General features: G+C 55.6%; 7 protein-coding genes across 7 annotated transcripts in view, besides 2 other annotated features; all 7 read left to right on the forward strand.

Annotated features, from left to right (window-relative positions):
- Positions 1–55: 55 nt before the first annotated feature.
- LPMP_201020 (hypothetical protein) lies at positions 56–1,906 on the forward strand (the record flags this gene model as incomplete). Its single annotated transcript, XM_010699999.1, has 1 exon — positions 56–1,906. The coding sequence occupies one exon, from the start codon at positions 56–58 to the stop codon at positions 1,904–1,906; it is 1,851 nt and encodes a 616-aa protein (XP_010698301.1).
- An 805-nt stretch (positions 1,907–2,711) lies between these two features.
- Positions 2,712–4,082, forward strand: LPMP_201030 (hypothetical protein; the record flags this gene model as incomplete). The annotated part of the gene is made up of 1 exon (XM_010700000.1): positions 2,712–4,082. One exon carries the CDS (start codon positions 2,712–2,714, stop codon positions 4,080–4,082), a length of 1,371 nt encoding a protein of 456 aa, XP_010698302.1.
- Positions 4,083–5,164: 1,082 nt separating this feature from the next.
- Positions 5,165–5,687: a repeat region.
- Positions 5,688–8,396: 2,709 nt separating this feature from the next.
- LPMP_201040 (hypothetical protein) lies at positions 8,397–9,092 on the forward strand (the record flags this gene model as incomplete). Its single annotated transcript, XM_010700001.1, has 1 exon — positions 8,397–9,092. One exon carries the CDS (start codon positions 8,397–8,399, stop codon positions 9,090–9,092), a length of 696 nt encoding a protein of 231 aa, XP_010698303.1.
- Positions 9,093–10,413: 1,321 nt separating this feature from the next.
- On the forward strand, positions 10,414–11,082 carry LPMP_201050 (uracil phosphoribosyltransferase, putative; the record flags this gene model as incomplete). The annotated part of the gene is made up of 1 exon (XM_010700002.1): positions 10,414–11,082. The coding sequence occupies one exon, from the start codon at positions 10,414–10,416 to the stop codon at positions 11,080–11,082; it is 669 nt and encodes a 222-aa protein (XP_010698304.1).
- Positions 11,083–13,432: 2,350 nt separating this feature from the next.
- Positions 13,433–15,535, forward strand: LPMP_201060 (hypothetical protein; the record flags this gene model as incomplete). The annotated part of the gene is made up of 1 exon (XM_010700003.1): positions 13,433–15,535. The coding sequence occupies one exon, from the start codon at positions 13,433–13,435 to the stop codon at positions 15,533–15,535; it is 2,103 nt and encodes a 700-aa protein (XP_010698305.1).
- Positions 15,536–18,091: 2,556 nt separating this feature from the next.
- Positions 18,092–18,817, forward strand: LPMP_201070 (hypothetical protein; the record flags this gene model as incomplete). The annotated part of the gene is made up of 1 exon (XM_010700004.1): positions 18,092–18,817. One exon carries the CDS (start codon positions 18,092–18,094, stop codon positions 18,815–18,817), a length of 726 nt encoding a protein of 241 aa, XP_010698306.1.
- A 998-nt stretch (positions 18,818–19,815) lies between these two features.
- Positions 19,816–20,345: a repeat region.
- A 1,080-nt stretch (positions 20,346–21,425) lies between these two features.
- LPMP_201080 (mitochondrial ATP-dependent zinc metallopeptidase, putative) overlaps positions 21,426–22,709 on the forward strand; it is a gene marked incomplete at both ends in the record, with an annotated part of 2,373 nt that continues 1,089 nt past the window's right edge. Inside the window, one exon of the mRNA XM_010700005.1 lies at positions 21,426–22,709. This exon is cut by the window's right edge and continues 1,089 nt beyond it. Within this exon, the coding sequence (XP_010698307.1) occupies positions 21,426–22,709 (1,284 nt within the window).

Here is a 22,709-nt window from a genome sequence, read left to right on the forward strand (position 1 = left end):
GTAGGGTATATTTGAACCATCTCTCGCTTGGCAAGCTTGACCTCTCTTCCTCCTCATGGGGTCATCATCCTTGTCCTTGCCGTCGGCGCCGTGCTGCTCGTGCGTACTGGGTACACTGCCTGATGCACTGAGGTGTGCCGTGACGCAGGGCGAACACGGTGGCGTCACCGCTTATCTTGCCTCTGAGCTACCTCCCAATTCACAGATCTGGAAGGATAGTAGTCGGGGGCAAGTCGGCAATGCGTATGCCTCTGCTGAGTCGACGGGAACGTATGCGGTTTTTGAAGATGCAATAAATTGCTGCCAGTGGACGGTCGAGCTGGTCGCTGCGAGTGTGTTTGGCGATGGCGATACGGGAGATACTTGGTGGGCGAATCCAGAGGACCTTGCCGCCATCGACGCAACAGAAGCCGCTGAACCGATCTCGTGCGTTTCGTATCAGCAAGATGGGAGTTCAGGAGGCGGCTGCGCATCGCGCATTACCGGGATGCGCTACTACATGAAGCCCGACACGTGGAGGCAGATGTTTCTTTCACGCAGGCACGAGACGACAACGACAGGCCGCATCGCCAGCGCGGTTCCACACTCTGACTCAGCAGGCACAGCCGAGGCCACTCGTTCGTATCCAAGAGAAAGTAGCAGAGATGCTCATACACATCGCCAGGCGACACCTTCGGCACTTAGCACTGTATCCTCCGTGGTGACCGCGACGGCCGCCGAAGAGGCATTGTCGTTATCCACAGCGTCTTCCCCTCTACACGACCTTTCCTTGCACCAGCTGATGGAGCAGCATGCCGCACTTGTGCGGCGCTTGGTGCAGGTGCTGGCCCCTCAGCGGCACACCATCTCCCACGTTATTCGTGAAGTGTGCACGGCAGCCGTCCCCTCGCCCTCTTCCAGCGTTAAACGCCGCGTCTGCATACTTTCGTCGTCTGATGCGTCGAATGCGGAGACAATGCAGTACACTGAGAGCGACGTCGCCGCGGCTATCGAGCAGCTTACCTCTTCTCACCCTCGTCAACCAAGGCTACGTGAACTTAAGACTGACGGCTACTTGTTCATGAATGTGGACGGGTTTGCTGATGGAGAGACGCGGCATAAGGCGGTGAATCGTGCCTACCCGGCCCTCGCGTTGCACTGGCCTGCATCGGGGCAGCAGATGGACAGGATGGAGCGCTATGTCGACCGTGATGTGGTGCTGGACACTCGAAAGAGGCACCCCGAGCTGAGTGGAGAGAAGGCAGATCAGACGCCGCAGCGAAAGCGAGACCGCTCGTTGTCCAGCGCTGCATCGCATGCGCCAAGCGAGGAGGAAGACGAGGAGCACAGAACAGGGGCCCCCGGCTCCGCCAGCGCTCCGCCGTCCTCACTATTGGATACGGCGGCAGCACCAGAAAAGACGGCAACGATGGCGACGACTCAACGCTTCTTTCAATCTCTGCGGGAGTATCCGAAATCTCTTGAGCCCGGTAACTTGCATGTGTGGGCTCGCGGCACCGCAGCTCAGCGGGCGCGTGAGTATCTGGAGGCTGCTGTGAGGTTGACACAGAGATTGGCGTCCACTGCTGGTGCGCCTTCTGATGCAGCTACCCTCGGCCCACTGCCGGTCACGAAGGAAGAGGATGTGGCAGCGTTGCGCAACCAGTACGATGCTCTCACAGCCTCAGAAAGTCTCTTGGAGGAGAAGCTGCGCGCCTATAGGGACACGGTTCACGAACTACGCGGCTGGTACCACAGTGAGCTGTGCACGCAGCAGTTTTGCTACGAGCTGGAGGCGTGGCTGCAGACACAAGAAGAGAGTCGTGCCGTGCTGACAGACTTATACGTTCAAGTGCACACTGCGCGTTACAGGCTACAGCGCGACCTCTTTGACTACCTGCATCTGCACGCACTGGGAGTACTATGACGGTCACTTAGCTCATAGACACCTTCTCACAGCTGCATGTACGTTTGTGCTGACGATGCGGCAGTCGATCGGCGCAGTTCGAAGTGAAGAACGTATGTTGTGGTTGATCTGTTCCACTACTCAGCTTTTCGGCGGAAGAGTACACACACACACACAACACACACGCGCAGACGAGAAAGTCTACACGGCACAGAATACTCTTTCACGTGCGCAACAACAACAACAACATTTCCATCTCCATCGTCATGCCTTCACCTTTTCTTTCTAGGCAATCACCGCGTCCGGTGATGTTACGGGCGATTTGAAGAGCGCGCATTGGAAAGCGACAGCAGCATGCAACGGGGCACATTGAAAAGAAGCCTACAGACATGTCTGTGGTCGTGTTGCTGCCTTCGCCTTTGCCTCCTTCTGTTTTTACTCTCAACCTTCCCCGAGTGCCATGTCGCCGTTGTGCGTGAGCAACCTCAAGAATGCCCACGGCTCACCTCTCTCCCTGCCATTTCCCCTCCCCACCACCCACCCTTTTTCTTTTTCACGTATATACGCCACTTCTCGTGTTGTTCTTTCTTGTCCTCGTCTTTGGCACACCACAATCATAGCCGAGTAGGCGTGTTTGACACTGACGAGCAAGCATAGTCACCTCAGAACTGAGTTTGCCCGTAAAGAAGCGCAGAGAGGAAGAGAAGAGCTTAGTGTGTTAGGTGACTCACCGTCTTACCTTTATCTTGTACACCCACGTGCACCACTTCGCATATTAAATTATACGATTTTTCCCCTCCTGTCCACACACAGGTGCGCCTCAAGGATGTCGGCAGACCAGCAAGCAACGGGGTGTGGTGGAAACAATGGTGTCTTAGCAGCACCGTCACCGCAAACGCCGCACGCCATTAGCAACATGTCGAACGAGGCCCAGGATTATGAGCACCAAGGTGTATCCTCGCCTCCGTACTCCATGGAGAGCGCGATTAATCAGGCGATACCCCTATACCAGCCGCACGCCCCAGCGCCTGGTGTGGTGATTGATCCGGATATGGTTGAAGACCATATCAGCTTCCTGCGCACCGTGCGCGCCTTCCACCATTATAAGCGCCAGGCGCTGGCTGCGCGCGAGATGCGGTGCACTAACTTCCGCAAGCTGCAAGATCAGCACCGCGATCTGCTGTGCATCGATCTGGACAAGATCCTCGATAAGTACCTGGAGTGCATCGAAGTGAACAGCACCTTCTTTGACGCCATCTGCGAGGCGAGTGAGGAGCTGTTCGACAGCTACTGGCCCGAGGGTACGACGGTGCTCATGGGAGATGTGCCGCCCCCGACGCCCCTGGATATGAACAAGGTTTTCTCAACTCTGCGCCAATTCGTGCGCGACTGGTCTGCCGAGGGTGTGGCAGAGCGCGACTGCGTGTACAAGCCGATTCTGGATACGTTGAATCGCTGCTTCCCCAATCGAAGCGAGCGCGAGAACGTGCGAGTGTTGATTCCTGGGGCTGGACTTTGCCGACTCTCTGTGGAACTTGCCCTCCGCGGCTTCTTTGCCCAGGCAAATGAGTTTAGCTACCATATGCTGATCGCCGGTCACTATATCCAGAACCACGTGTTTGAATCGTGCCAGCACAAGATCTACCCCTATAGTGACAGCACCTGCAATCTAGTCAACCGTGCCGACCAGTTCGCCGAGGTGCAGATCCCCGACTTGTGCGCCTCCGAGGCGATCGATGCTCTACGTGACACGGGTCTCTCCTTTGGACAGCTCTCTATGGTCGCCGGAGACTTCACAGAGGTGTACGCGAAGTCGCACCAACACAAGACGTGGTCGGTCGTAGCCACATGTTTCTTTATCGACACAGCCCACAACATCATAGAGTACCTCGAGATCATCTACAACCTTCTTGTCCCTGGTGGGTACTGGGTGAATGTCGGGCCCCTGCTGTATCACTTTGCCGACAGCGCCGACGATATGTCGATTGAGTTGTCACTAGGCGAGGTACTGACCGTTGCGCAACGCATCGGTTTTGTGCTGAACGGACCGCCGTCGTTTATCGACACGACCTACACGAACAATCAACGCAGCATGAAACAGCTGGTGTACCGATGCGCTTTCTTTGTTCTTCAGCGTCCCTTGGCCGAGACGCAGAAGGAGGCGATAGATTGCGTTGTGAAGGTGAAAGCGACTTAGAGGGTTGCAGCATAACTCTCGCGTAGGCGGAGCAGCAGCGGTGTGTGTGGATGAAAAGAGGGGAGCAAAAGTGCGCTCCGATGATGAACGTTGTTGAGGGGGCACAGTCGCGGAAGGGCGGGTCGGAAGCACGGAAAGCGCGTTCCTTCTCTTCGCAGGTGGCGTACGCTGCGTGCACAGGTCCTGGTGGTGCTATGTATTTTATTATGCATTGTTTTATTTCCTTTTTGCTTTCCTCCGTTTTAAAATCTGTTGTTTTAAGCATGACTACCTTCGAAGAGTAGCGACTGGTGTCTCCTGCCTCTTCACCTCCTCCCCACCTCTGCTGCTGTTTCCCTTACTCCACCGTGGTGCATGAGGCTTAGGGGATGGGGACGATCGGGAGGGTTGTGGGGGGGGGCATGGACTGCCGCACAATCGCTACCCCTACCTTGCTCTTTTTTGCCACCGACATTGGAGTTGCTGAAATCAGCGACGCTGCCGATGCAATGGCGCACACGTTCATGCACTCTGTTGTGTGCATCGTACTTCTGCGCGGTCGGGCTGCGTTCACAGCCTGCATGCAGTGCAACTCATGACTCCCCTTACCATCCCCCAAAAAGGCGTAGGTTATGATGTGGCGGAGGATGGGGGCGGGTTGTGAGGACTCTCCTAGTCCAGGCACGTGGCCCTTTCATTCAAGATGCAATGCGACCACTCCCTCTGCTGACTGCTCTCCAGGCAGCATTACCAAGGACTACCGTGGGGTACAACCATTTCAGCTTTCCCATACTACAACTGATCTCCTTCATGAAGTGTGCTTGTGGTGGTCGGCATGACAGTATGATCTCGGCTTCCTCCTTCGCGTCTCCGCACAGCAGACAACGCAGAGCCACTTTGTACGGATTCACAAGCACCGGCATCAACCTACATGCAAAGATGAGGTTCTTCTTCTCTCCACAGCATTGGACAAGCCCAAAAAGGGACAAAGAAGAGTAAATCTTACGACCTATACTCGTGTGCATCTGAAGTGCGAGCCCCACTCAAGGTATCTTATTTTTTTACGTGATCTCTGCATTACCCCAGATGACGGGGTGGGGATGGGGAGACGCCGCCGTGCAGATGGTCTCCAGGGTCTAGTACGCCCACTTAGTGTGGGGAAGCCAGTCAGCTCCCCCGTATCCCTGCCAATGCCACGCCCCCTCCCGTGGTGACGGGGCCAACCACCTACGACGCAGGGGAGGTCAGAGCGATGTATCGCTGCGGATGTCAGCGGTCAGGTCCTGGGTGGCGCTGCGGTGGAGCGACCTGCGACACCGAGCACGTTGGCACTACTCATGTGATGGGCGGGGAGTCAGTGTGGCTCGAGCGTATCCCGCCCGACCCTCGCTGCCTCCTGGTGAGGGGTGCCCGCGTGCCACCCCGAGTCGGATGCGCCGCGTGGAGACCTGCGCAGCGGGTGGTGGGTAGGGCTTGCGGTAGAGGCCGTGCCCGGATGACTGAATCGGCACACTGTTCTACCGCGTCTCTCCCGCTGCCCCGCGCCACGCGATGAGCCTGTGACAGGGCGCGAGTCGAGTGCAGTTTCATGCACTGGGGTATGTATTGGATACGTTGAGGTAAAAGCACTTACATGTCTCTTTACTGAGTTCGTGTGTTTTTCCATCTGTGTTGGTGTGCGGCCTTCGTTTATGTTCTTTTTTTTTTTGGACCCCTCTGCTGCCATTGATTTGATCGTTCCTTTTTTTTTGCTCTTTTCTTCTTCTGCCTCCAGGGCCACCTTCGTTTTGGGTGCTGGGCATTATGATTGTGGAGGTGCTGCGGAAGTTATCGGACTATGAAGCAACGCGCAGAGGAATAAATGGTTTCTATATTGCTCCTGTACGTCCCACTGAATGCAAAGGGGAGATGATCTGAGTTGTTCTTACCTATCGTGACGTCTTTCCACATGTGTCTGCTGTGCGGATGTGTATCGGCGGCAGGGCGCCTTTCTGGTGTACTTTGACAACGACGACGGTTATGTTTTTGCCAGAAGCACGAAGTTGTCTTTTTCAACTCGGCGTTGGAGAGGAGAGAGTGGAGGGCGACTGTAGACGACAGTGAGAGGGCATTCGCCACGGCCCTTTCTCTTGAACACCCTCATCACGTTCTCTCCTTCCCTCCGTGGCCTCTCCCTATCACTACTCAACACCATTTCTACATCCGTGCGTATATTCCCCCCCTCCTCCTTTTATATGTGCTCACTAGATAAGGCAAAGCCATTATCTACCTATTGGATGTCGTGTCCAGGCACCTAGTGTTGCTGGTGTCCTTGCTCTTCTCTATGTGTGGGTTGGTGGCAGGCAGCATGTACGCACTCACCACCTGAGTTACCGTTTGCGTATGCGGCCACATGGAGATCAGGGATGACTCGATGAGCTTCACTAGCGCTATTGTATGTCGTTGTTGCTCCTATCCGCCACTTTTTTCTTTTTTCTCGACTTGCGCCTTTCTGTGTGCCTCTGTATTTTGTGCACGTTCCGAGGAGTCATTGGCAACTGCGCATGCGGGCGTGTTCGCGTGCTAAACGGCGTTGTGTCGTTGCTCTTGCTATTTTTTTTTGTGTCGCTCTTCTCAGTTCGTGATTGTTCCGACGTCAGCCCCCCTACCTCCGTCATGTCTTGCGTCTCGTTGCTGCATCAGCCCGTCTCCCTTCACCCCGTTCCCCTGACCTGCTGCTTGAGCGACGGTGGTGGAGAACAGACGAGTAACGGCCGACGATGCGTAATATATCAGAGAACGATGGTGGGTGGTGGCGGACGCAGAAAATGAGCCACCACCCAAAGTAAAGCAACGCTACCGGCTCACCACAGCACATCTATGCTGTGCCGCTGTGATGAGACACATGAAGCGAACAACCTCTTCTTGCCTCGCTTGTCTCCTTGCCGACCCTCCTCTCTAGTATTCTTCCCCGATTTCGACGACGGTGCCACCACTTCACTCCTCTCGCTTCATTCGTGCATGTGCCCCGCGTGGCCGATGACGTTAGATGGCATAGCGAGTGAGAGTAGGAGAGAGGCCAAGACAGTGCAGAGGAGGTAGGCAGGGAAATGGAACCAGAGAAAAATGTGAACAGCTGTCTGTGGGTAAAGACGGTCTTCTGACACGAAAAAAGGGCTAATGCTTACTCATTTGATCAGATGCTGTCGCTGTGAGCTCAAGGTCGCTTCATTGCACGGCAACCGTGCGTTGCCTTCTCTTCCTTCGTTCAGCTCTTGAGTGCGTCGGCTGCTGCCGCCGTCGTCGCAAACACTGGAAAAAAAAAACTCAAATATTACGAAGTCCTTGTGAGTGGTGTGCTCACTCGTTGATGAGCTACGTTTACATGACGTACTGCAACGCACCTTTCTTTGATGGGGAAGTGGTGTGCCAGATATTCACCTCCACGCCTCCCCCCACCCCCTGCCAAGGCTCTCTCCGATACACGCAAGTGCTTCTGACACTTGAGCCAGCTACTTAGTCGATTTCGTCTTCTCGGCTGCTTTCTTTTCACCTCTTTCCCCCTCTCCCCCTCGACGTGTGTGTAGCTGCAAACCTGCACACTATCCTTGACTGCATGCGTGTACAACATTCATACCCGCGCCAACGACAAGGGCCCAGGCCAGAGAACAAAGAAAAACTCTCAGCGACATTCAATACAAGCAGCGTAAGTGGGGCGAGGCGCGCGGCACCGCATTTGTTTATTTTTTTTTCTCTCTTGTGGTATTAAGAAGAGAGCAGTGACCATCAAATTTCTCGTTTTTCTTGCGTTCTGTGGGACGCTCACACATACACCGCTTGCTCAATTTCTCGTCATACCCCCCTGTTGGGTGCGAGTGAGGCTCCACTCCATCCCCTTTGCCTCCCCTCCTCCTTTTTGTCTTACGAATCTTTTCCTCACCTTCTTTACGGATGGATCTATCAAGCTCACCACCGACTGCCAGCAGTAAGGCATCGCCTCGGCTCTCACTGATAAACGGCTCCACGACGACGGCGTCCGCCATCGCCCCGCTAGTTCGCATGAGGTCGCAGCGGAGCGTGAAGTTTGATCCCACTATCAGCAGCAGCGTCGGCGGTCCGCCGCACAGCAATGAGCTGAGCCTTGACACGTCGTTTATTCACGGTGCTGGTGGTGATGCTGATACTCACGAGCACCGTGGCGGACGGGGTAGGGGCGTTGATGCAATGCTGGACTTTCGGTCCTCTTCAAACGAAAGTATGCACGATCACGAAGACCTTCTGCACTTTCAGCTCACCCGAGACGACGTGGAGGCCGCCTTCCAGTTTCTCGATGTGAACGGCAGCGGCCTGCTCACCATGGGAAACCTCAAGCAGCGCCTCTCCGCCTTCTTCCCACAGCTGACGACCAAGGAGTACAAGTTCCTTGTCGAAGACCCCAGCGGCTCCACAGGCGGCTGCGGAGCTGCATCCGGTGCGGTCAGGACCTGCTCAGCAGCGCGGCATGGTGGCATCGGTGCGGCTCGCAGCAGCAGCAGCGGCGGCGAAGCAGCTCCTATTGATGGCTCTTTCTCTGGAGAAGGAGGTACCAGTGGTGCGGGAGGGCCATACACAAACGGCACGCGCGCAGGCCTCGATGTCGATCAGCTCTGGGACCTCATCAACTCATTCCAGCAGCTCCAGCGCAGCCTTGGCGGCGGTCAGGTCGGCCCAACAGAAGGGCACAACACACCAAGTTCAGGCGCAGCACCTACCACTGCGTTCAACACTAGCCTCGACGCGTATCTCGTCGGCTCGCAGGGAAACGCAGGCGCCCGGGCTGGAGAGGGCGGCTTTGACGCTGTCGCCGAAGCGTTCCGCATCTACGACCCCCGCAACTCGCACTACGTGGAGGAGGACATTCTGTCATGCATCATGGCGCGCGTCGGCTTTGGCGATCTGAGCAAGGAGGAGCTGGCGGTTCTGGTTAGCACGGCGGACTTTGACGGCGACGGCCGCATCAGTCTCGAGGACTTCCGCCACCTTGTCTGCATGAAGGGGCGCTTCAAGAAGTGATGGTATGGCGCTACGGAAAGGTGGCGCGGGATACAAAGGATATACCATGCCACGCAAGGGAGAGGGAAAGTGCGAAAGCGTCCACCCGTGCACCTAACGCCTAAATTCCTCGGCAGGCACTCCCCTTTTTTCTGCGCTGCTACCTCGTTCTGGAGCCTCCGCGGTGGCTACATCTGTTTTATTTGCTTGCCGACAAAGATGCATTTTGTGGATGTACTTATGTGTACTCCCCTCCTCTCTCCATTTCCCCTCTCTTTCTCCTTTGCAGTTTCTCGTCCGGCGCGTCTCTTGGTTGAGGTCCGAGAGTTGGCGCGGCGGGTGGGACGTGGTGGCGGGGAGGACATCAATAGTCTCATCTATGTTTCTTTCTTTCGTTCTTCGATGTACAGGAAACATTTAGTCTCTTTCAGTCTTCATTACCCTACCAGCCTCTCGTTGCTCTATCTCGTCTGGCGCTTCACCTGTCTTATCCAACCGTATCATCATTCGCTCACTTTGTATTGAGAAGGACAAAAAAACAGCAGCGAGTTCAAGAAGAGGTCCTTAGACCAGCACCACCAGAGATGCGCAAGGGAGCGTGTGTGTGCGGAGGTGATTTATTCGAGCATCGGAGGTTGCCATGCGGCTTCCCTTTGGTGGAAAGGCAAGCAGTAACAGTTAATGGTTGGTCTAGCCCTCCTGCGTTAGTGCATGCAACGGCAGTCACCCTCCTCTCTTCACGCTCCCTGGCTCTCTGCACCACCTCTTCCCCTTTCCCCCCTTTCATGTCTGTCCCTCTTTCACCATGCGTACCACATTACTGTCTCCCCTTTCTTGTCCTCGTTATACTTTCCCCTTTGCCCTCTTGTTGGTTTGCTTGTTCTTCATCAGAATAGTTTTGCAACTATCGGTGGTCGTCGGCGGCGCCCCCTCTCTCTTTCGCATCCTCACTAACCTTCTTATTCCCCCTTTTGGTTTGCTTCATTCACTTGGCCAGATTAACGGTCGATATAAAACAAAGCGAATCCCCTTGTGTTATGTTATTCCGTCATCCCCCTCCCCCCTTCCTCCTTCTTTGTGCGATACACTGACTCCCAACGCATGCAAAGGCCACGCCATCAACTTTCTACCCAAACGCACAACCACACGCACACACAAGCCTGAATACCCGACTTCAATTGCTCCTCTTCTTTCCCGCTCTCTCTCTCTCTCTCTCTTTTTCCCTCGTCAGCTATTACACGCTCAAACGCAAAAGATGACATCCCAGCACGATGTTACCTCCGCTACGCCCCTGCACGGTACCTCCCCAAGGAGTCGCGAGAGCCCTACACATATTCTGAGCATGTTCCCCGGACACCTTCATCTGCTGCCGCAGACGCCGCAGCTTCACTTCCTCTTCACTGTAATTCGAAACGTGGAGACGCCGCGTACGGACTTTGTTTTCTACTCAGAGCGCATCATGCGCCTAATCCTCGAGGCGGCGCTGTGCATGATCCCTGTGAAACCGTTTAATGTCATCACGCCAACAGGTGCTGTGTACAAGGGCGTGCGCCCGGACGACCGCGGCATCATCGGCGTCTCCATCATGCGCGCTGGTGAGTCGATGGAGCGTGTGCTGCGTGAAATGTGCCGTGGTGTACGTATCGGAAAGATCCTTGTCCAGCGCGACGAGGCGAGCGCCGAGAAGGTCCCCGATGCACGCTTCAGCTACACAAAGGTGCCGAAGGATGTAGCCTCGCGCCGCGTGCTGCTGCTAGACCCCATGTGCGCCACCGGTGGAAGCGTCATCAAGGCGACGGAGATCCTGATCAATGAGTACGGCGTGAACGAGGAGAACATCATCTTCTTGAACGCTATCTCCGCCCCGGCAGGCCTCAGGAAGTATCTCGGTCGATTCCCCAAGGTTCAGATTGTGACCGCGGCCATCGACGACGACTTAGATGAGAACATGCACATCCTGCCCGGCCTCGGTGACTTTGGCGACCGCTATTTCGGCACGATTGAGGACTAGACGCAAACAAGTTGTCGGGGTCAGAAAGGAGAAAGATGCGAAGCCAGCGAGAGCGGAAGGGTCTGAGGAAAAGGAGGCACGCACGGTGAAGTCGAGGCGTAGCTGAAGTGCTGCGCATCGCCCCCATTTTTCATTTTAATTTTTTTTGTGTGTGTGTGTTCGTCTCTTCTCTGCTCTCCCGCGCTCGTGCCGCGATCGGCGCTCTCTTTTTTTCTCGTTGTTCTTGTGTTTTGTGCGGTACTTCGTGGTAAGGAAAGAAATCAAGGGAGCGTTGGGGGTCTCAGGAGGGCGAAAGGCAGTCAGGATGAGGGAGGAGCGGCCATTGGGGGGGGGAGTGGCGTAACACTGAGGATATCTCATCGTCACCTCCTCTACAGTTTCCACCGGGATGAGGAGGAGTACTGGCTGACGATGGTAGTAGTGCGATGCCCTTCCACGCCGGTCACTTTTTGTCTTTTGCTGCACGTGACTTGGTAGATGCGTAATGCGTTTACCAAGTCGAAACGTGTGTTGTCGTGTTCTCGTTGGACGTCGAGCATTCTGCGCCACCGCTCTCCTCATCCCCGCCGCCTGGTGACATTCCCGGTAGAAGCTGCCGCTACAAGGCGGTCGTTTCCACTACACGCGTCGCCTCTCGTGACGACCCCATGACCCAAAGAAAAAGGGTGATGCGACTAGAGCGATTCGTGCTTGCCCGCACATCTGCAAAGTCCCACACACACCCATGAGCGCGAGGCGAGGAGTGTTGGCCATTGCCTTGTCTCACGACTCCCTTTTTCTTCGATGTCTGCAGCCCAACAATAGTGCTGGGTGTTTCATTGACGTCCTTGCTTTCCGGCATGCAGGCGTCCTGCGTAGCATCTGTCGTAATCCTGGGGAATATGCAAACGTGCATATGTTTGTTGTTGTTGCATGGTAGGCGGGTCTGCATGCGCGACTGCGCGTTTCTGTGTTCGCCGCGTGCGCGCTTGGCGCCTCAAAGTTGGTCTGTCAAAGGACGAAGGCCGAGAGGAGGACAAGCTGGGGAAAGGCGACTAACTACCAGCGGGATAGCGTGAGCTGTCAGTAGAATACGTCTTTATGAAAGGTCCCTCTCTCTTTCGACGCAACTCTGCTCTTCTGTTAGAGAAGCTTTGGTCCACACTAACCCAATCTCTTCCTCTTCTCCAAGAAGTGTTGTTCTCCCGTCAGACTTCTTGTTCTCCACATTTGTGGGAGCAATGGAACTTCATGTTCATGCGAGCAGAGTAGAGTACGCACAGAGGTGCCCACGAAAACCCTAAACGAATACCTGCGGGTGCATCTCATCGTGTACCGTTACATCAGCCGCTCTTAACACAGAAGGTGCGTGTGCGAGGTCTCTCTTACAGTGCGCGTGTCGTTCTTCTGTCTTGGAAGCGTGCAACTGTGCAGCCCATATTTCACCCCTCTATTTTTGTTCTAAATCACGAGGCACTTGGCTGGGAGGAGGTGGCGGTAATGGAATGGCGAAACAAGAAAGCGAGTTTGCTGAAAAGAGCACAACTGGCCATGGCTAGCTGAGAGACACGCAGGCACATTGCCTGCGAAGTGAGGTGTTTGTGGCAACACGTTACAAAGCCGCCGCATCGGACCTCGAGGTGTTTCAATTCTTCATGCATTCTACTTTGAGTGGCTCCATCTTCTTCCTCTTTTTCTCTCATTATTTCTTTGGCACTCTTCTGTTTCTCTTCAGTCTTGCTTTTCTCTTGGTGTTTCTTCTCGTTTGGCATCCCGCTGTTGCTACCCCCCCCCTTTCCACGAACCGGGTGTGTGCCAGAGATCCGGAACCCAAAGAAAAGGGACTCAGTGCGCACACGTACGCATGCTGTGATACTTAGAAAGCCACAGCAAAATAGGGAAACAAGAACACATTGATCGACAACAGCGGCAACTGTGGCTCTCTACTCGCTTGCGACACTGAGGAAGTCGGTTTTTGTGTTTTATTCCTCACAACGTTGTGACTCTATTCCTTCGCACGTGTCTCTCTCAATCGGTGTACGTCGGTGTGCTCCTCCCATCCCTCTCTGATCCCATTCACTGCTACGCGTCTGTGGTGTTCTCCCTTCGTTGTGGTTTAGGTTTCGGCTCACTCTGTAGGTTAGAGGCCCGTGTGTGTGTGTGTGTGTGTGTGTGCTTCTTTTACTATCTTTTGCGTCTCTACTTTGTTCCCTGCTTGAGCAGCGCCTCAGCCCACGCCCCTCCCCCTCTCCCCGCGTACCACGAATTGAGTAACTCAGTGAAACACGCAGAGCGAATAACGACGAAGCAACGCTACTACCATTACGATTCTCCATCCTTAGCGTGGAGCACGCCGCATCGACGTGTCCCCATGTCGTTTTCGAATGCTCTCACTGCTGCGTCAGTGCCTGGCGCAGACGGAGCCGAGTCAAAAGCGCCAATGACGGACCAGAATTCGGGCGACATGTATCCTTTTCTGCAGGCTCTGCAGGAGGATTTCCCAGCCAACGGCGGCGAGCTTCCCATAGGGGAACTTCTCATGCTGTTGAAAGAAAGAAAGTCCGATGTATTTGTACGCCTTGACGAGTTCTTTGAAACAGCCAGACGAGTCTCTGGCCTTGACGAGGCAATGGCGCTCAAGTGGAAGGAGAAGGGTAACACTGAGTATAAGAGGCGGCAGCACCAGCAGGCAGTCTTGTCTTATACAAATGGGCTCCTGTGCGCTGAGGCACCAGAGACGCTGGCGGTGTTACTCAATAACCGTAGCACCGTATTCTTCGACGAACATCGCTACGCCGACGCCTGTGTCGACGCGGATCGCGCGGTACAGTACCAGCCGACCTACTGGAAGGCGATGCAGCGCCGTGGCCGCGCCCTTGTGGAGCTTGGTTTGGAAGAGCTGGGCCAGAAGGATATGGAGGCCTCGAAGCAGGAGTCGAGCGATGCCGCCAACTCCCCTGAAGCAATGGCGAAAGTGTTTGGCGAGACCGCAGGCGGTATGGCCGCAACGTGCCTGCCTCCGCGCGCGCGTGTGAACGGAGAGGTGCGCATCGAACGGTCTGCTAAGGGACGCGGTCTTGTAGCGGTCAGTCAACTGACGGAGGGGTCTGTGCTAGAAGAGACCCCGTATGCCATCGTGGCCCGCACCGAGGCACTGCTATCGGTGTGCTCGTACTGTCTGCAGCGCAGCACTTGTCTGTATCACGGTGACGAGTACCGGCAGCATCACGTCAAGTCACGCGGCTTCTTCTGCAGCCCGTCATGCGCAAAAGCTGCTTGGGAGCACTACGGTCAGCAGGAGAGTCAGCATCCTTTCTTCCTCTGCTGTCCGAATGATGCACTGCTGGCGTACCGCATGATTCTTGGCATGCGCGCTTACCCAGACCTCGCAGAGCTCTCCGCTTCCCCCGAATTGGACCCTGTGACGGGGAACGACTTTGGAGTTAATCACATTCGCACCCTAGAGGGCAGCTTCAGCCGCGAGCTGCAGCCGAACGCGGCCGTCGGTGGCTGTGAGTCAATCGTCGCGGCGATTGGCTTCTACGTGGGGGCGCTGACAGAGCCTGAAGCAGAGCAGCTACGCAAGGCACAGCGGCAGATTCTTCTCAACGCGGTCGACGTGACATGCACGATGCAGACCACTACGTCGGCTTCCGCAGCCAACAGCTCGATGCTTCTGCAGACCAACACGACCGTGGCGCGCCTGGGCAAAGCGGTGTACGCCGTTGGCGCTCTATTCAACCACGCCTGCGACCCCAACTGCTACATGTCCTTTGAGGGCAACCCGCAAGGCTCGTGTGCCCGGCTCATCGTTCGTGTCATTCGCCGAGCTATGGAGGGCGAGGAGTTGACAGTGTCGTATGGTGGCATATCGCGCTTTTCTTTCCACAGCATGCGCCACCGACTGCACACCCTGCGCGAATGCTACGGCTTTTTCTGCAGTTGTCAGTCATGCCGCAACCAGGTGGATGAGCCGGTGCTGACGGCGGAGAAGGAGAAGTACATCCAGGCGTCCGACTACTATCAGAAGGGGCGCCGCCTTGTGCGAGAGGGCGACTACGCCACAGCCGTCACAGTGCTGCTGCAGAGCTACGAAATTATAATGCGGTACATTTGTCCCCCGCCACACCCACCGCAGTGGATGCTCATCAAGACGCACGACGCTCTCGCCCAGGCCTACTTCCACCTGAAGCAGCGAGACAAGTGCGTGCAGCACTTACGAGAGGCTCTACAGCTCGACATAAAAATACACAAGAACGAGAATAGGGTGGAACTCATCAACGAGCACACCCGTCTCGCTTTCCTCGCCCTTAGCCCTGCGGAAAAGAAGTCTCATGTGGACAAGGCGGTGGAGCTGCTGCGCCGCTTCTACGCACCGTCAAGCATGTTGGATCTTCAGATAGCGTACGTGGAGTCCAGTCTCAAGGCGACCCCCGACACACCCCCGGCTGTAGCAGCTGCAGCGAAGGCGTGACGGTCAAGCGGAAGATCTTCTTACTGCCGCCCCTCCTTAGTCTGGTGCCCCGAACCTCTCGTCTGGGCGCAGACGAAGAGGGACAAGGCGGTGACACGGAAAAAGGACGAAACTCAATGTGAGGATAACAGCAGTAGAAGCAAAGGGAAGGGGGGGGGACTGGGCTGGGATGTGTCACTGTGGCGGCGGGATGGGTGAGCGAACTCCTCTTTCCTCGTACGAAACAACTACAAGCTTCGTAGCGTGTCCAAGTTGAAGTCAAGGGTGAGAGGGAAGATGAGCCTCGGGAACACATGACGCTCCGAGGTGTGTGTGTGTGTGTGTCTGGACCCACCCCAGTTTGCCCCCTTTTGCTTTCTGCTCTGCTGCATTTCTTGTCGCACGTTGTTGTGCTTTTGCGTGCTGTGTGTATCGTGGCACCTGTGGTCGCGTTCGACACCTCTCCATGATCCCCCCTATCTGCCTCTAGCTGTCACTCGTCGCGTGGATGCACTCCGCTAGGAGCAGTGAGAGGGAATGAAAAGTACGCCAGAAGATCAGGCTGCACGAACATCAGCACCGTCTTGAGGTGCTCACCACTCGCCCAATTCCACCATGTGGCGGAAAACTCTCTCCACTTTCCGTAGAAGTAGCTGTTTTAAACACCGGTGCGTTAGTGCAAATAGTTCGGCGCGTGTAACCCCAACAGCGAAAACAAGCACGCCCAAGGAAGTCAAACATAGCGCACTCAGGACATTTCTTCTGGCACTTTGCGACGGCCCTCTCAGGACATCATGCTCTTCATCATCTTGATGCACGCTCTCTTCCGTGCAGCTCACTTGTTGTGTCCAATCAGTGCCCTTCCGAGTCTCTTCTGTTGGTGCCGTCTCCTTTTCTTTCGCCTGGTGGTGATTTGTCCTTGTCGATCCTCACAGATACGTCCCTCTTCCTTCAATCATTCCTTACGCCCCTCGCAAGTACCCCTTTGGGAGGTGCTGTGGGTGTTACTTTTCCTGCTCACCATTGTTCCATGTGTATTTGCATGTGCGCATGTACTACGTTGCTGCCGGTATATCACCCCATGCCCCCCTTCGCCCCGCACATGTTGTACTCCTGCACTTTTTTGTGTATCTGGAGTTTGCCACTATCCCACTTCCATTTTCTCCTCCCTCTCATACACCCGCCACGCTAGGCGCCGCGCACTCTTCTCTCCCCTATCACCCATCACGGCTACACTCGCCCATTCAAGCACACACACACACAGAGAGAGAGACAGGCATATACGTATGCCTCTATATACATTTATTCACGAAGGTGTGAAACTCCTACACATGTGTGGAATGTACGCGGTGAACTCTCTCCTCTTTCCCTCCTTCTGCTCTTACATATCGGTTTGGGGGAGCAGTTGAGCCTCTCGGCTGACGGTTGGCGCTTGAGCGGGAGAGGAAAAACACCTTGTCTGTTACTACACTTACGTGCTTCGATGCATACATATACATACGTGTATAGATTCTGGTGTTGTTATCACCCCTTTCTCTCTTAGTTTCGGATGTGAAGAGGGATGCTCTCTACTGTTGGCCTTCCTCGACGAGCGGCACCGATACCCTGAAGGCACTCATCTGCTTGCGTTTCCTCCTCTGCTGCGCTGCAGTAGGCCCGCAATGTTCATCGCTTGTGAGCAGCATGCGCGTAAGGGGGGAGGGGGTCTAGCTCACGTGCCTGTAGCATATACACCATTTGTTTTTCAGAAATGCACGTTTTTTTTTTGTGGCCTATGAGTGAGAGGATACCCTTCCTTCTAAAGCTCGATCGGACGGAGCCCAATAGGGTGAAGGAGGTGAGAGAAACCTCTCACGGATGTCGTAAGTCGATACGTACAAGCTAGTCAGGCTAATATCCTGTTTTGAATGCAGTTTCTTATCCATGCGCGGATGTAAGGCTTAGCACGCAGCTTCCGCCCTCACTTTTGCGCGCGCCGATTACTGTTTCTTGGAACACAGCTTGCGGAGGACTTATCCTGCTTGACGTGCGAGCATATCATTGCATAGCACGCTTACTATCAGCGGGGTGGAAAGTTAATCGAATGTCTCATGCTCTGCTCTCCCTCGACTCCTCTCCTCGATCGCTGCGGCACCAGAGTCCCTCCGGCTCGTGATTTTTTATATAGTTAAGCTTTATTCCTTCTATCGCACATAGGTGAGACCTAGGTAAGCAAGCTGTACAAACAGCCGTGAGGTCTTGGGGACTTTCTGCCTTCTCTCTTTGTGTTTGCTGCTCTTGCGTTTCTCTTTTGTCTTCCCTTTTCGCCCTCTCGTCTATTGTGTCCTCGTGTGCGTGTGGCCACGCTTACGCCTCCCCTCTCTCTTGAATTTACTCTTCTCTCTGCTTTCCCTTTCCTCTTTCCCTGTCCACGTTATCGTGCTGCTCTCCCTCTCATCTTCAGCGACGATCTCGTTCTACCTGCCACTCTGCTGGTGCCTCTTTACTTGTATGTCTGCAATGTCGTGTTGTGGGATGCTGGCTCCACAGGAGGGGAGGGGGAGGGATTCGTGAGTGTCTTGTTCTATTGTTTTCTCCATGGCACTGCGCATTGCTATTGCTTCTGTTCCCCCTTTTCTTCGCTCTCCATCCACCCCTCTCTTTCCCTCTTCAGTGACCAAGTTCAAGGTGAGCGGGATCACGTTTCTCCTGTTGTTGGGTGCGGTGAAACAGCCGATGATGGGACTAGGGGGAGGAGCGGTGGCCATCACAGCGTCCACCTCTTTTGTCTCTTCTGTAAACGCTGAAGCAGTCTCGTCCCTTGCCTCTGATCTCATTCAAGCGCTTACTTTTCGAGGTGCTGCACAGCCACTGCGTGATGGTCAGTACCTGTATGAATTCTTCACCAAGACAATCGGCTACGCAGCAACGATCATCGTCGACAACCAGGCACAGCACCGCCACATGCCGCATGACGCGCTTCTGAAGCCGGGCGACCCCCTCCATGATGGAAAAGTGACCATCATATACTTCTCCTCCGCCGCTCTGGACTCCAAAGAGAACGTCAACGACAACGTCAAGGTGTGCTTTGTGCCCATGCCTGTCACCCCCCTCAATAATCTTGTCAAGTCTCTCGCATTTGTCGTTGTCAGGGCGGAGGTCACGTATGAGCCTCTTACGCCTGACATCAGGCTTAAAATGGATGGGTGGGAGAGGCTGAACCACAAAGGAACACTGTCTCCGATTTTTCCAGACGCCTTCGCCAGCAGATGTATCCACCACGTTTGCTTTTGCTCGGGGTGTCAGGGCACGGACCATCGATGACTCGAGTGTCTTCACTACGAAACAGCTGTTGGTCGTGTTGATGGGCAGGTCAGGGCCCCTCTTTCTCTCCACTCAAGGTGTACACAGAGCTGTCTATAGGCGCGGCCAACGTCTCTGTGCAGACCAGGGGAAGTGTATTCGCACCAGAAGTGGCGGCAACTCTGCACCTCCAGCCGTACATCGTAGACCTGTCGACTTCAGGGTCAGCGGAGACGTACTGGTAGTGCTACACAGTATACGAACCTCTTGACCTCAACTTCGCATTCCACATCCACTACAAGGGTGCGTATTTCGACCGCCTCTGTTGTGGAGAAGTGCTGACTCTTATTCCTGCGGCACTTCATGTGGAGTTACAGCTCTCGTCGGAGTAAAGGATGATGGCCTTTGGAGTTGTCGTCATGTACCCGCCTCAGTTGGGCTGCCTGAGGGATGCTGTTGATGGTACGAGCTTGCTGGTGGGACAAAACGTGAAGTGCTGGAATCGGAGCCAGATTGCTCGTTATGACGGCTTCATGACCCACGCAGCTTGCCTAACATAGACCATTGGAAGTTCCTTTCAGGTTACAGAAGGCTTCTTCTGCCCCGCGCTTCTGCGCGCGTCTTTTGAGTCCGCAGCGGTAAACCCGGATGGGGCAATAGCGGGCTACTCGCTTCTTGTAGAGCTCTCTGCAGAGACGCTGTGCCGCGCGGTGTAGTACCTGTTGTGTGCCGAAGGGCTTGTGGAACGTTGCTGTGGTTCTGTTTCTGCAGTGGGCCGCTCAGGAACGCAGACGAGTGCTCTCCCGCCATGTGCAGTGCGTTCCACAAAGTCCGGAGGGCGATAGGCACCCCAGAGAATGTCATCGCGGCCTGCTGTGTCATAACGAGATGGTCCCACGCGAGAGCGATGCGCTTGGCAGCAAATCTGCGCCAGCGATGAGATTCAGGCACTATCGTACTCGTTCTGCCTTCGCGTATTAGATTCACACAATGTGACCGCACCGATATGGACACTGTATTTTCCATCATGCCCCCTCCACCGGAGGACATGAGCTGAACTCGACTCGACCTCACGCCCTGTCACAGGCTCATCGCGTGGCGCGGGGCAGCGGGAGAGACGCGGTAGAACAGTGTGCCGATTCAGTCATCCGGGCACGGCCTCTACCGCAAGCCCTACCCACCACCCGCTGCGCAGGTCTCCACGCGGCGCATCCGACTCGGGGTGGCACGCGGGCACCCCTCACCAGGAGGCAGCGAGGGTCGGGCGGGATACGCTCGAGCCACACTGACTCCCCGCCCATCACATGAGTAGTGCCAACGTGCTCGGTGTCGCAGGTCGCTCCACCGCAGCGCCACCCAGGACCTGACCGCTGACATCCGCAGCGATACATCGCTCTGACCTCCCCTGCGTCGTAGGTGGTTGGCCCCGTCACCACGGGAGGGGGCGTGGCATTGGCAGGGATACGGGGGAGCTGACTGGCTTCCCCACACTAAGTGGGCGTACTAGACCCTGGAGACCATCTGCACGGCGGCGTGTCCCCTGTCATTACTTCCGCGCCTGAACGCGATTGTTGAGGGAAAAGATAAACTTCACACATCGCAAGAGAGGCGGTGAGGGTGCAAGCATCCCTTGTGTTGTTGCCTTGCTGCGAGGAAGAGGTAGGGAGGGGGAAAAAGACACGTATAAGGCAGTACGAGTGTCAGTCGCAAGGAGGAGGTATATGGCACTGCTTGAGCAGAAAATAGTGATGCTGACACCCACCAAGAGAGAAAGAGAGACACGTACCCAGTTCGCTGCGTGTATCGATGCTCTTATCAGCAGTGCCACTGGTCAGCACGTTCGCCTATGCGAAAGGAAGAAGACAAAACAGACGTTATAAAGTAACGAAGAATGGTCTCAGCGTAGCGACAGCTATGTGACGTTGCTGTCGTGAGAGCGACATCACCGCAACGTAATTTCCCATTTCAGCTGTCTTACCCCCCACATCCTCCACAAATCGCCCTCGGCGTTGGGTCAAGTGACTCCTGCGCCTCTCCGTCCGCGTGTGCACCTTTTTGTGTCCACACTTTGGTGTGTAGACACACACATCAGCTGCCTCCCTAAAGCGAGGTTGCATGCCACATCGTGACGCAATGCCTGTCGCACATGCCATTCTGCAGGTTATGCCAACTCGTGCCACCTCTCCTCTGTGCGTTCATGCGTCTCGCCTTGTTGGCGCATTGCTTCGACCGCTTCTTCTCTCTCTCCTCCTCCTTCATTGCTATACGGATATGCTTGTCGTGCAATCGCAGTCGGAGGAGTAGAGCGTATCTGCTCAGCGGTATAGTCGCTTTCAGGCTGCTGGTCTCTTGCTTTCGTTTTCCGTGTCTGCTCCTGTCTTTTTTCCCTCTGTTTCTCAGTCCGTGCTCCTTGCATATACTTTTCGTGTACTCGCCTCTCTCTGCCACCCAGAGAGAGAGAGAGAGAGAGCGAGCACGAGCTGTTTTGTGTTTCCTTGTGGTTTCGCTGCGGTGTCAGGGGCGAGCAAGGTAGGGCTGTCATCAGGCGGCAGAAAAGGAAGGCGTCACAGCACCCGTCATCGTCGCACGCCGTCTGGGAAACAAGCACAGAGAAAGGGACGCGATAGGGATGCTCTACACGCGGGCCCTCGTGGTGCTGTCGAGACAACCGCTGGCGGCGTACGGCCTGCCTGCCGGCAACGCCAGCGTGCGCTTCTGCGCCTCTTCCGCGCTGCCGCCCTCCTCGTCACAATCTGATAAGCCGGCGGAAGCAGCGAAGGCATCTTCTGAGGGAACGCAGGTTTCACCTGCAGCGAAGCAGAGCGGGGTGGACACTGTAGCTGCAAACACGGTGGTAGCCGCCGGCACCCCAAACAGACAAGGAGCCTCTTCGCTATCCTCTGAGAAGGGGGGAGTCTCAACGCTTGCGCCGGTTTCGGTGTGCCCGTCAAGTACTGGTGCGGAGGCTAGCGTCAAGGAGCCGACGCCGCAGCTCCAAGGGGGGAGGACTTCGCCACCGAAGCAGCCGACGCCACCAGTACACGAGGCGAATGTAAATGATGTCTTTGCCAAGGATCGCGTCGTGCCGCGCGGGTTTGAGGCATTTTATGCGAAGAATATTGTGTCGAAGATGCTGCCGCAGCGCACTCCAACTGATTCGGTACAGCGCGCCTACACATTGTCGCCGCAGGAGCGTGCTCTGATTGCGCAAATAGCAGCACGGGCGCGGTTGCAGCGGACGTGGCGCCACCTTGGCGTCCTCTCGATGTTGCTCTCTGCGCTTATTGGCTACCGGTGGTACACGGCCCAGGCGCGGCTTGACGCTGACGTGTCGAACTACAGCGCGGTTGTCGTGGACGTGCCCAGCCACACCGCCGTCTACGTGGACGATAACGGCAGGTTCATTGGCGTGCGCAACTTCATCGACTTTACGACGTTCGAGAAGACATGTGACCCGGAAAAGGATGTGCTGATTCAGTTCAGCACCTACTACCCATGGATCCCGATGCTGCTGCTGTGTCTGCTGCCGGTGCTGGCTGTTGTGAACGCCGGCTTCAACGGGTCGGCCCGCATGATCACGATGGCGGCGCAGGCGGAGAAGAGCCGGTTTACGTTCAAGCGAGAAATGTCGGTAAGCACGCGGCTGAAGGACGTGGCGGGGCTGACGGAGGCAAAGCACGAGGTGGTGGAGGTGATAGACTTCCTCAAGCAGCCGGAGCGGTATCAGGCGCTTGGTGCGAAGCTGCCGAAGGGTGTGCTGCTCGATGGCCCACCTGGTGTCGGCAAGACGCTGCTGGCCAAGGCGGTAGCTGGCGAGGCCATGGTGCCATTTGTCAGCTGCTCGGGCAGCGAGTTTGAGGAAGTGTACGTCGGTGTCGGCGCGCAGCGGGTGCGCGAGCTGTTTCGCGAGGCG

The sequence above is a fragment of the Leishmania panamensis genome, assembly GCF_000755165.1.
Source record: "Leishmania panamensis strain MHOM/PA/94/PSC-1 chromosome 20 sequence".
Lineage (NCBI taxonomy): Eukaryota > Euglenozoa > Kinetoplastea > Trypanosomatida > Trypanosomatidae > Leishmania > Leishmania panamensis.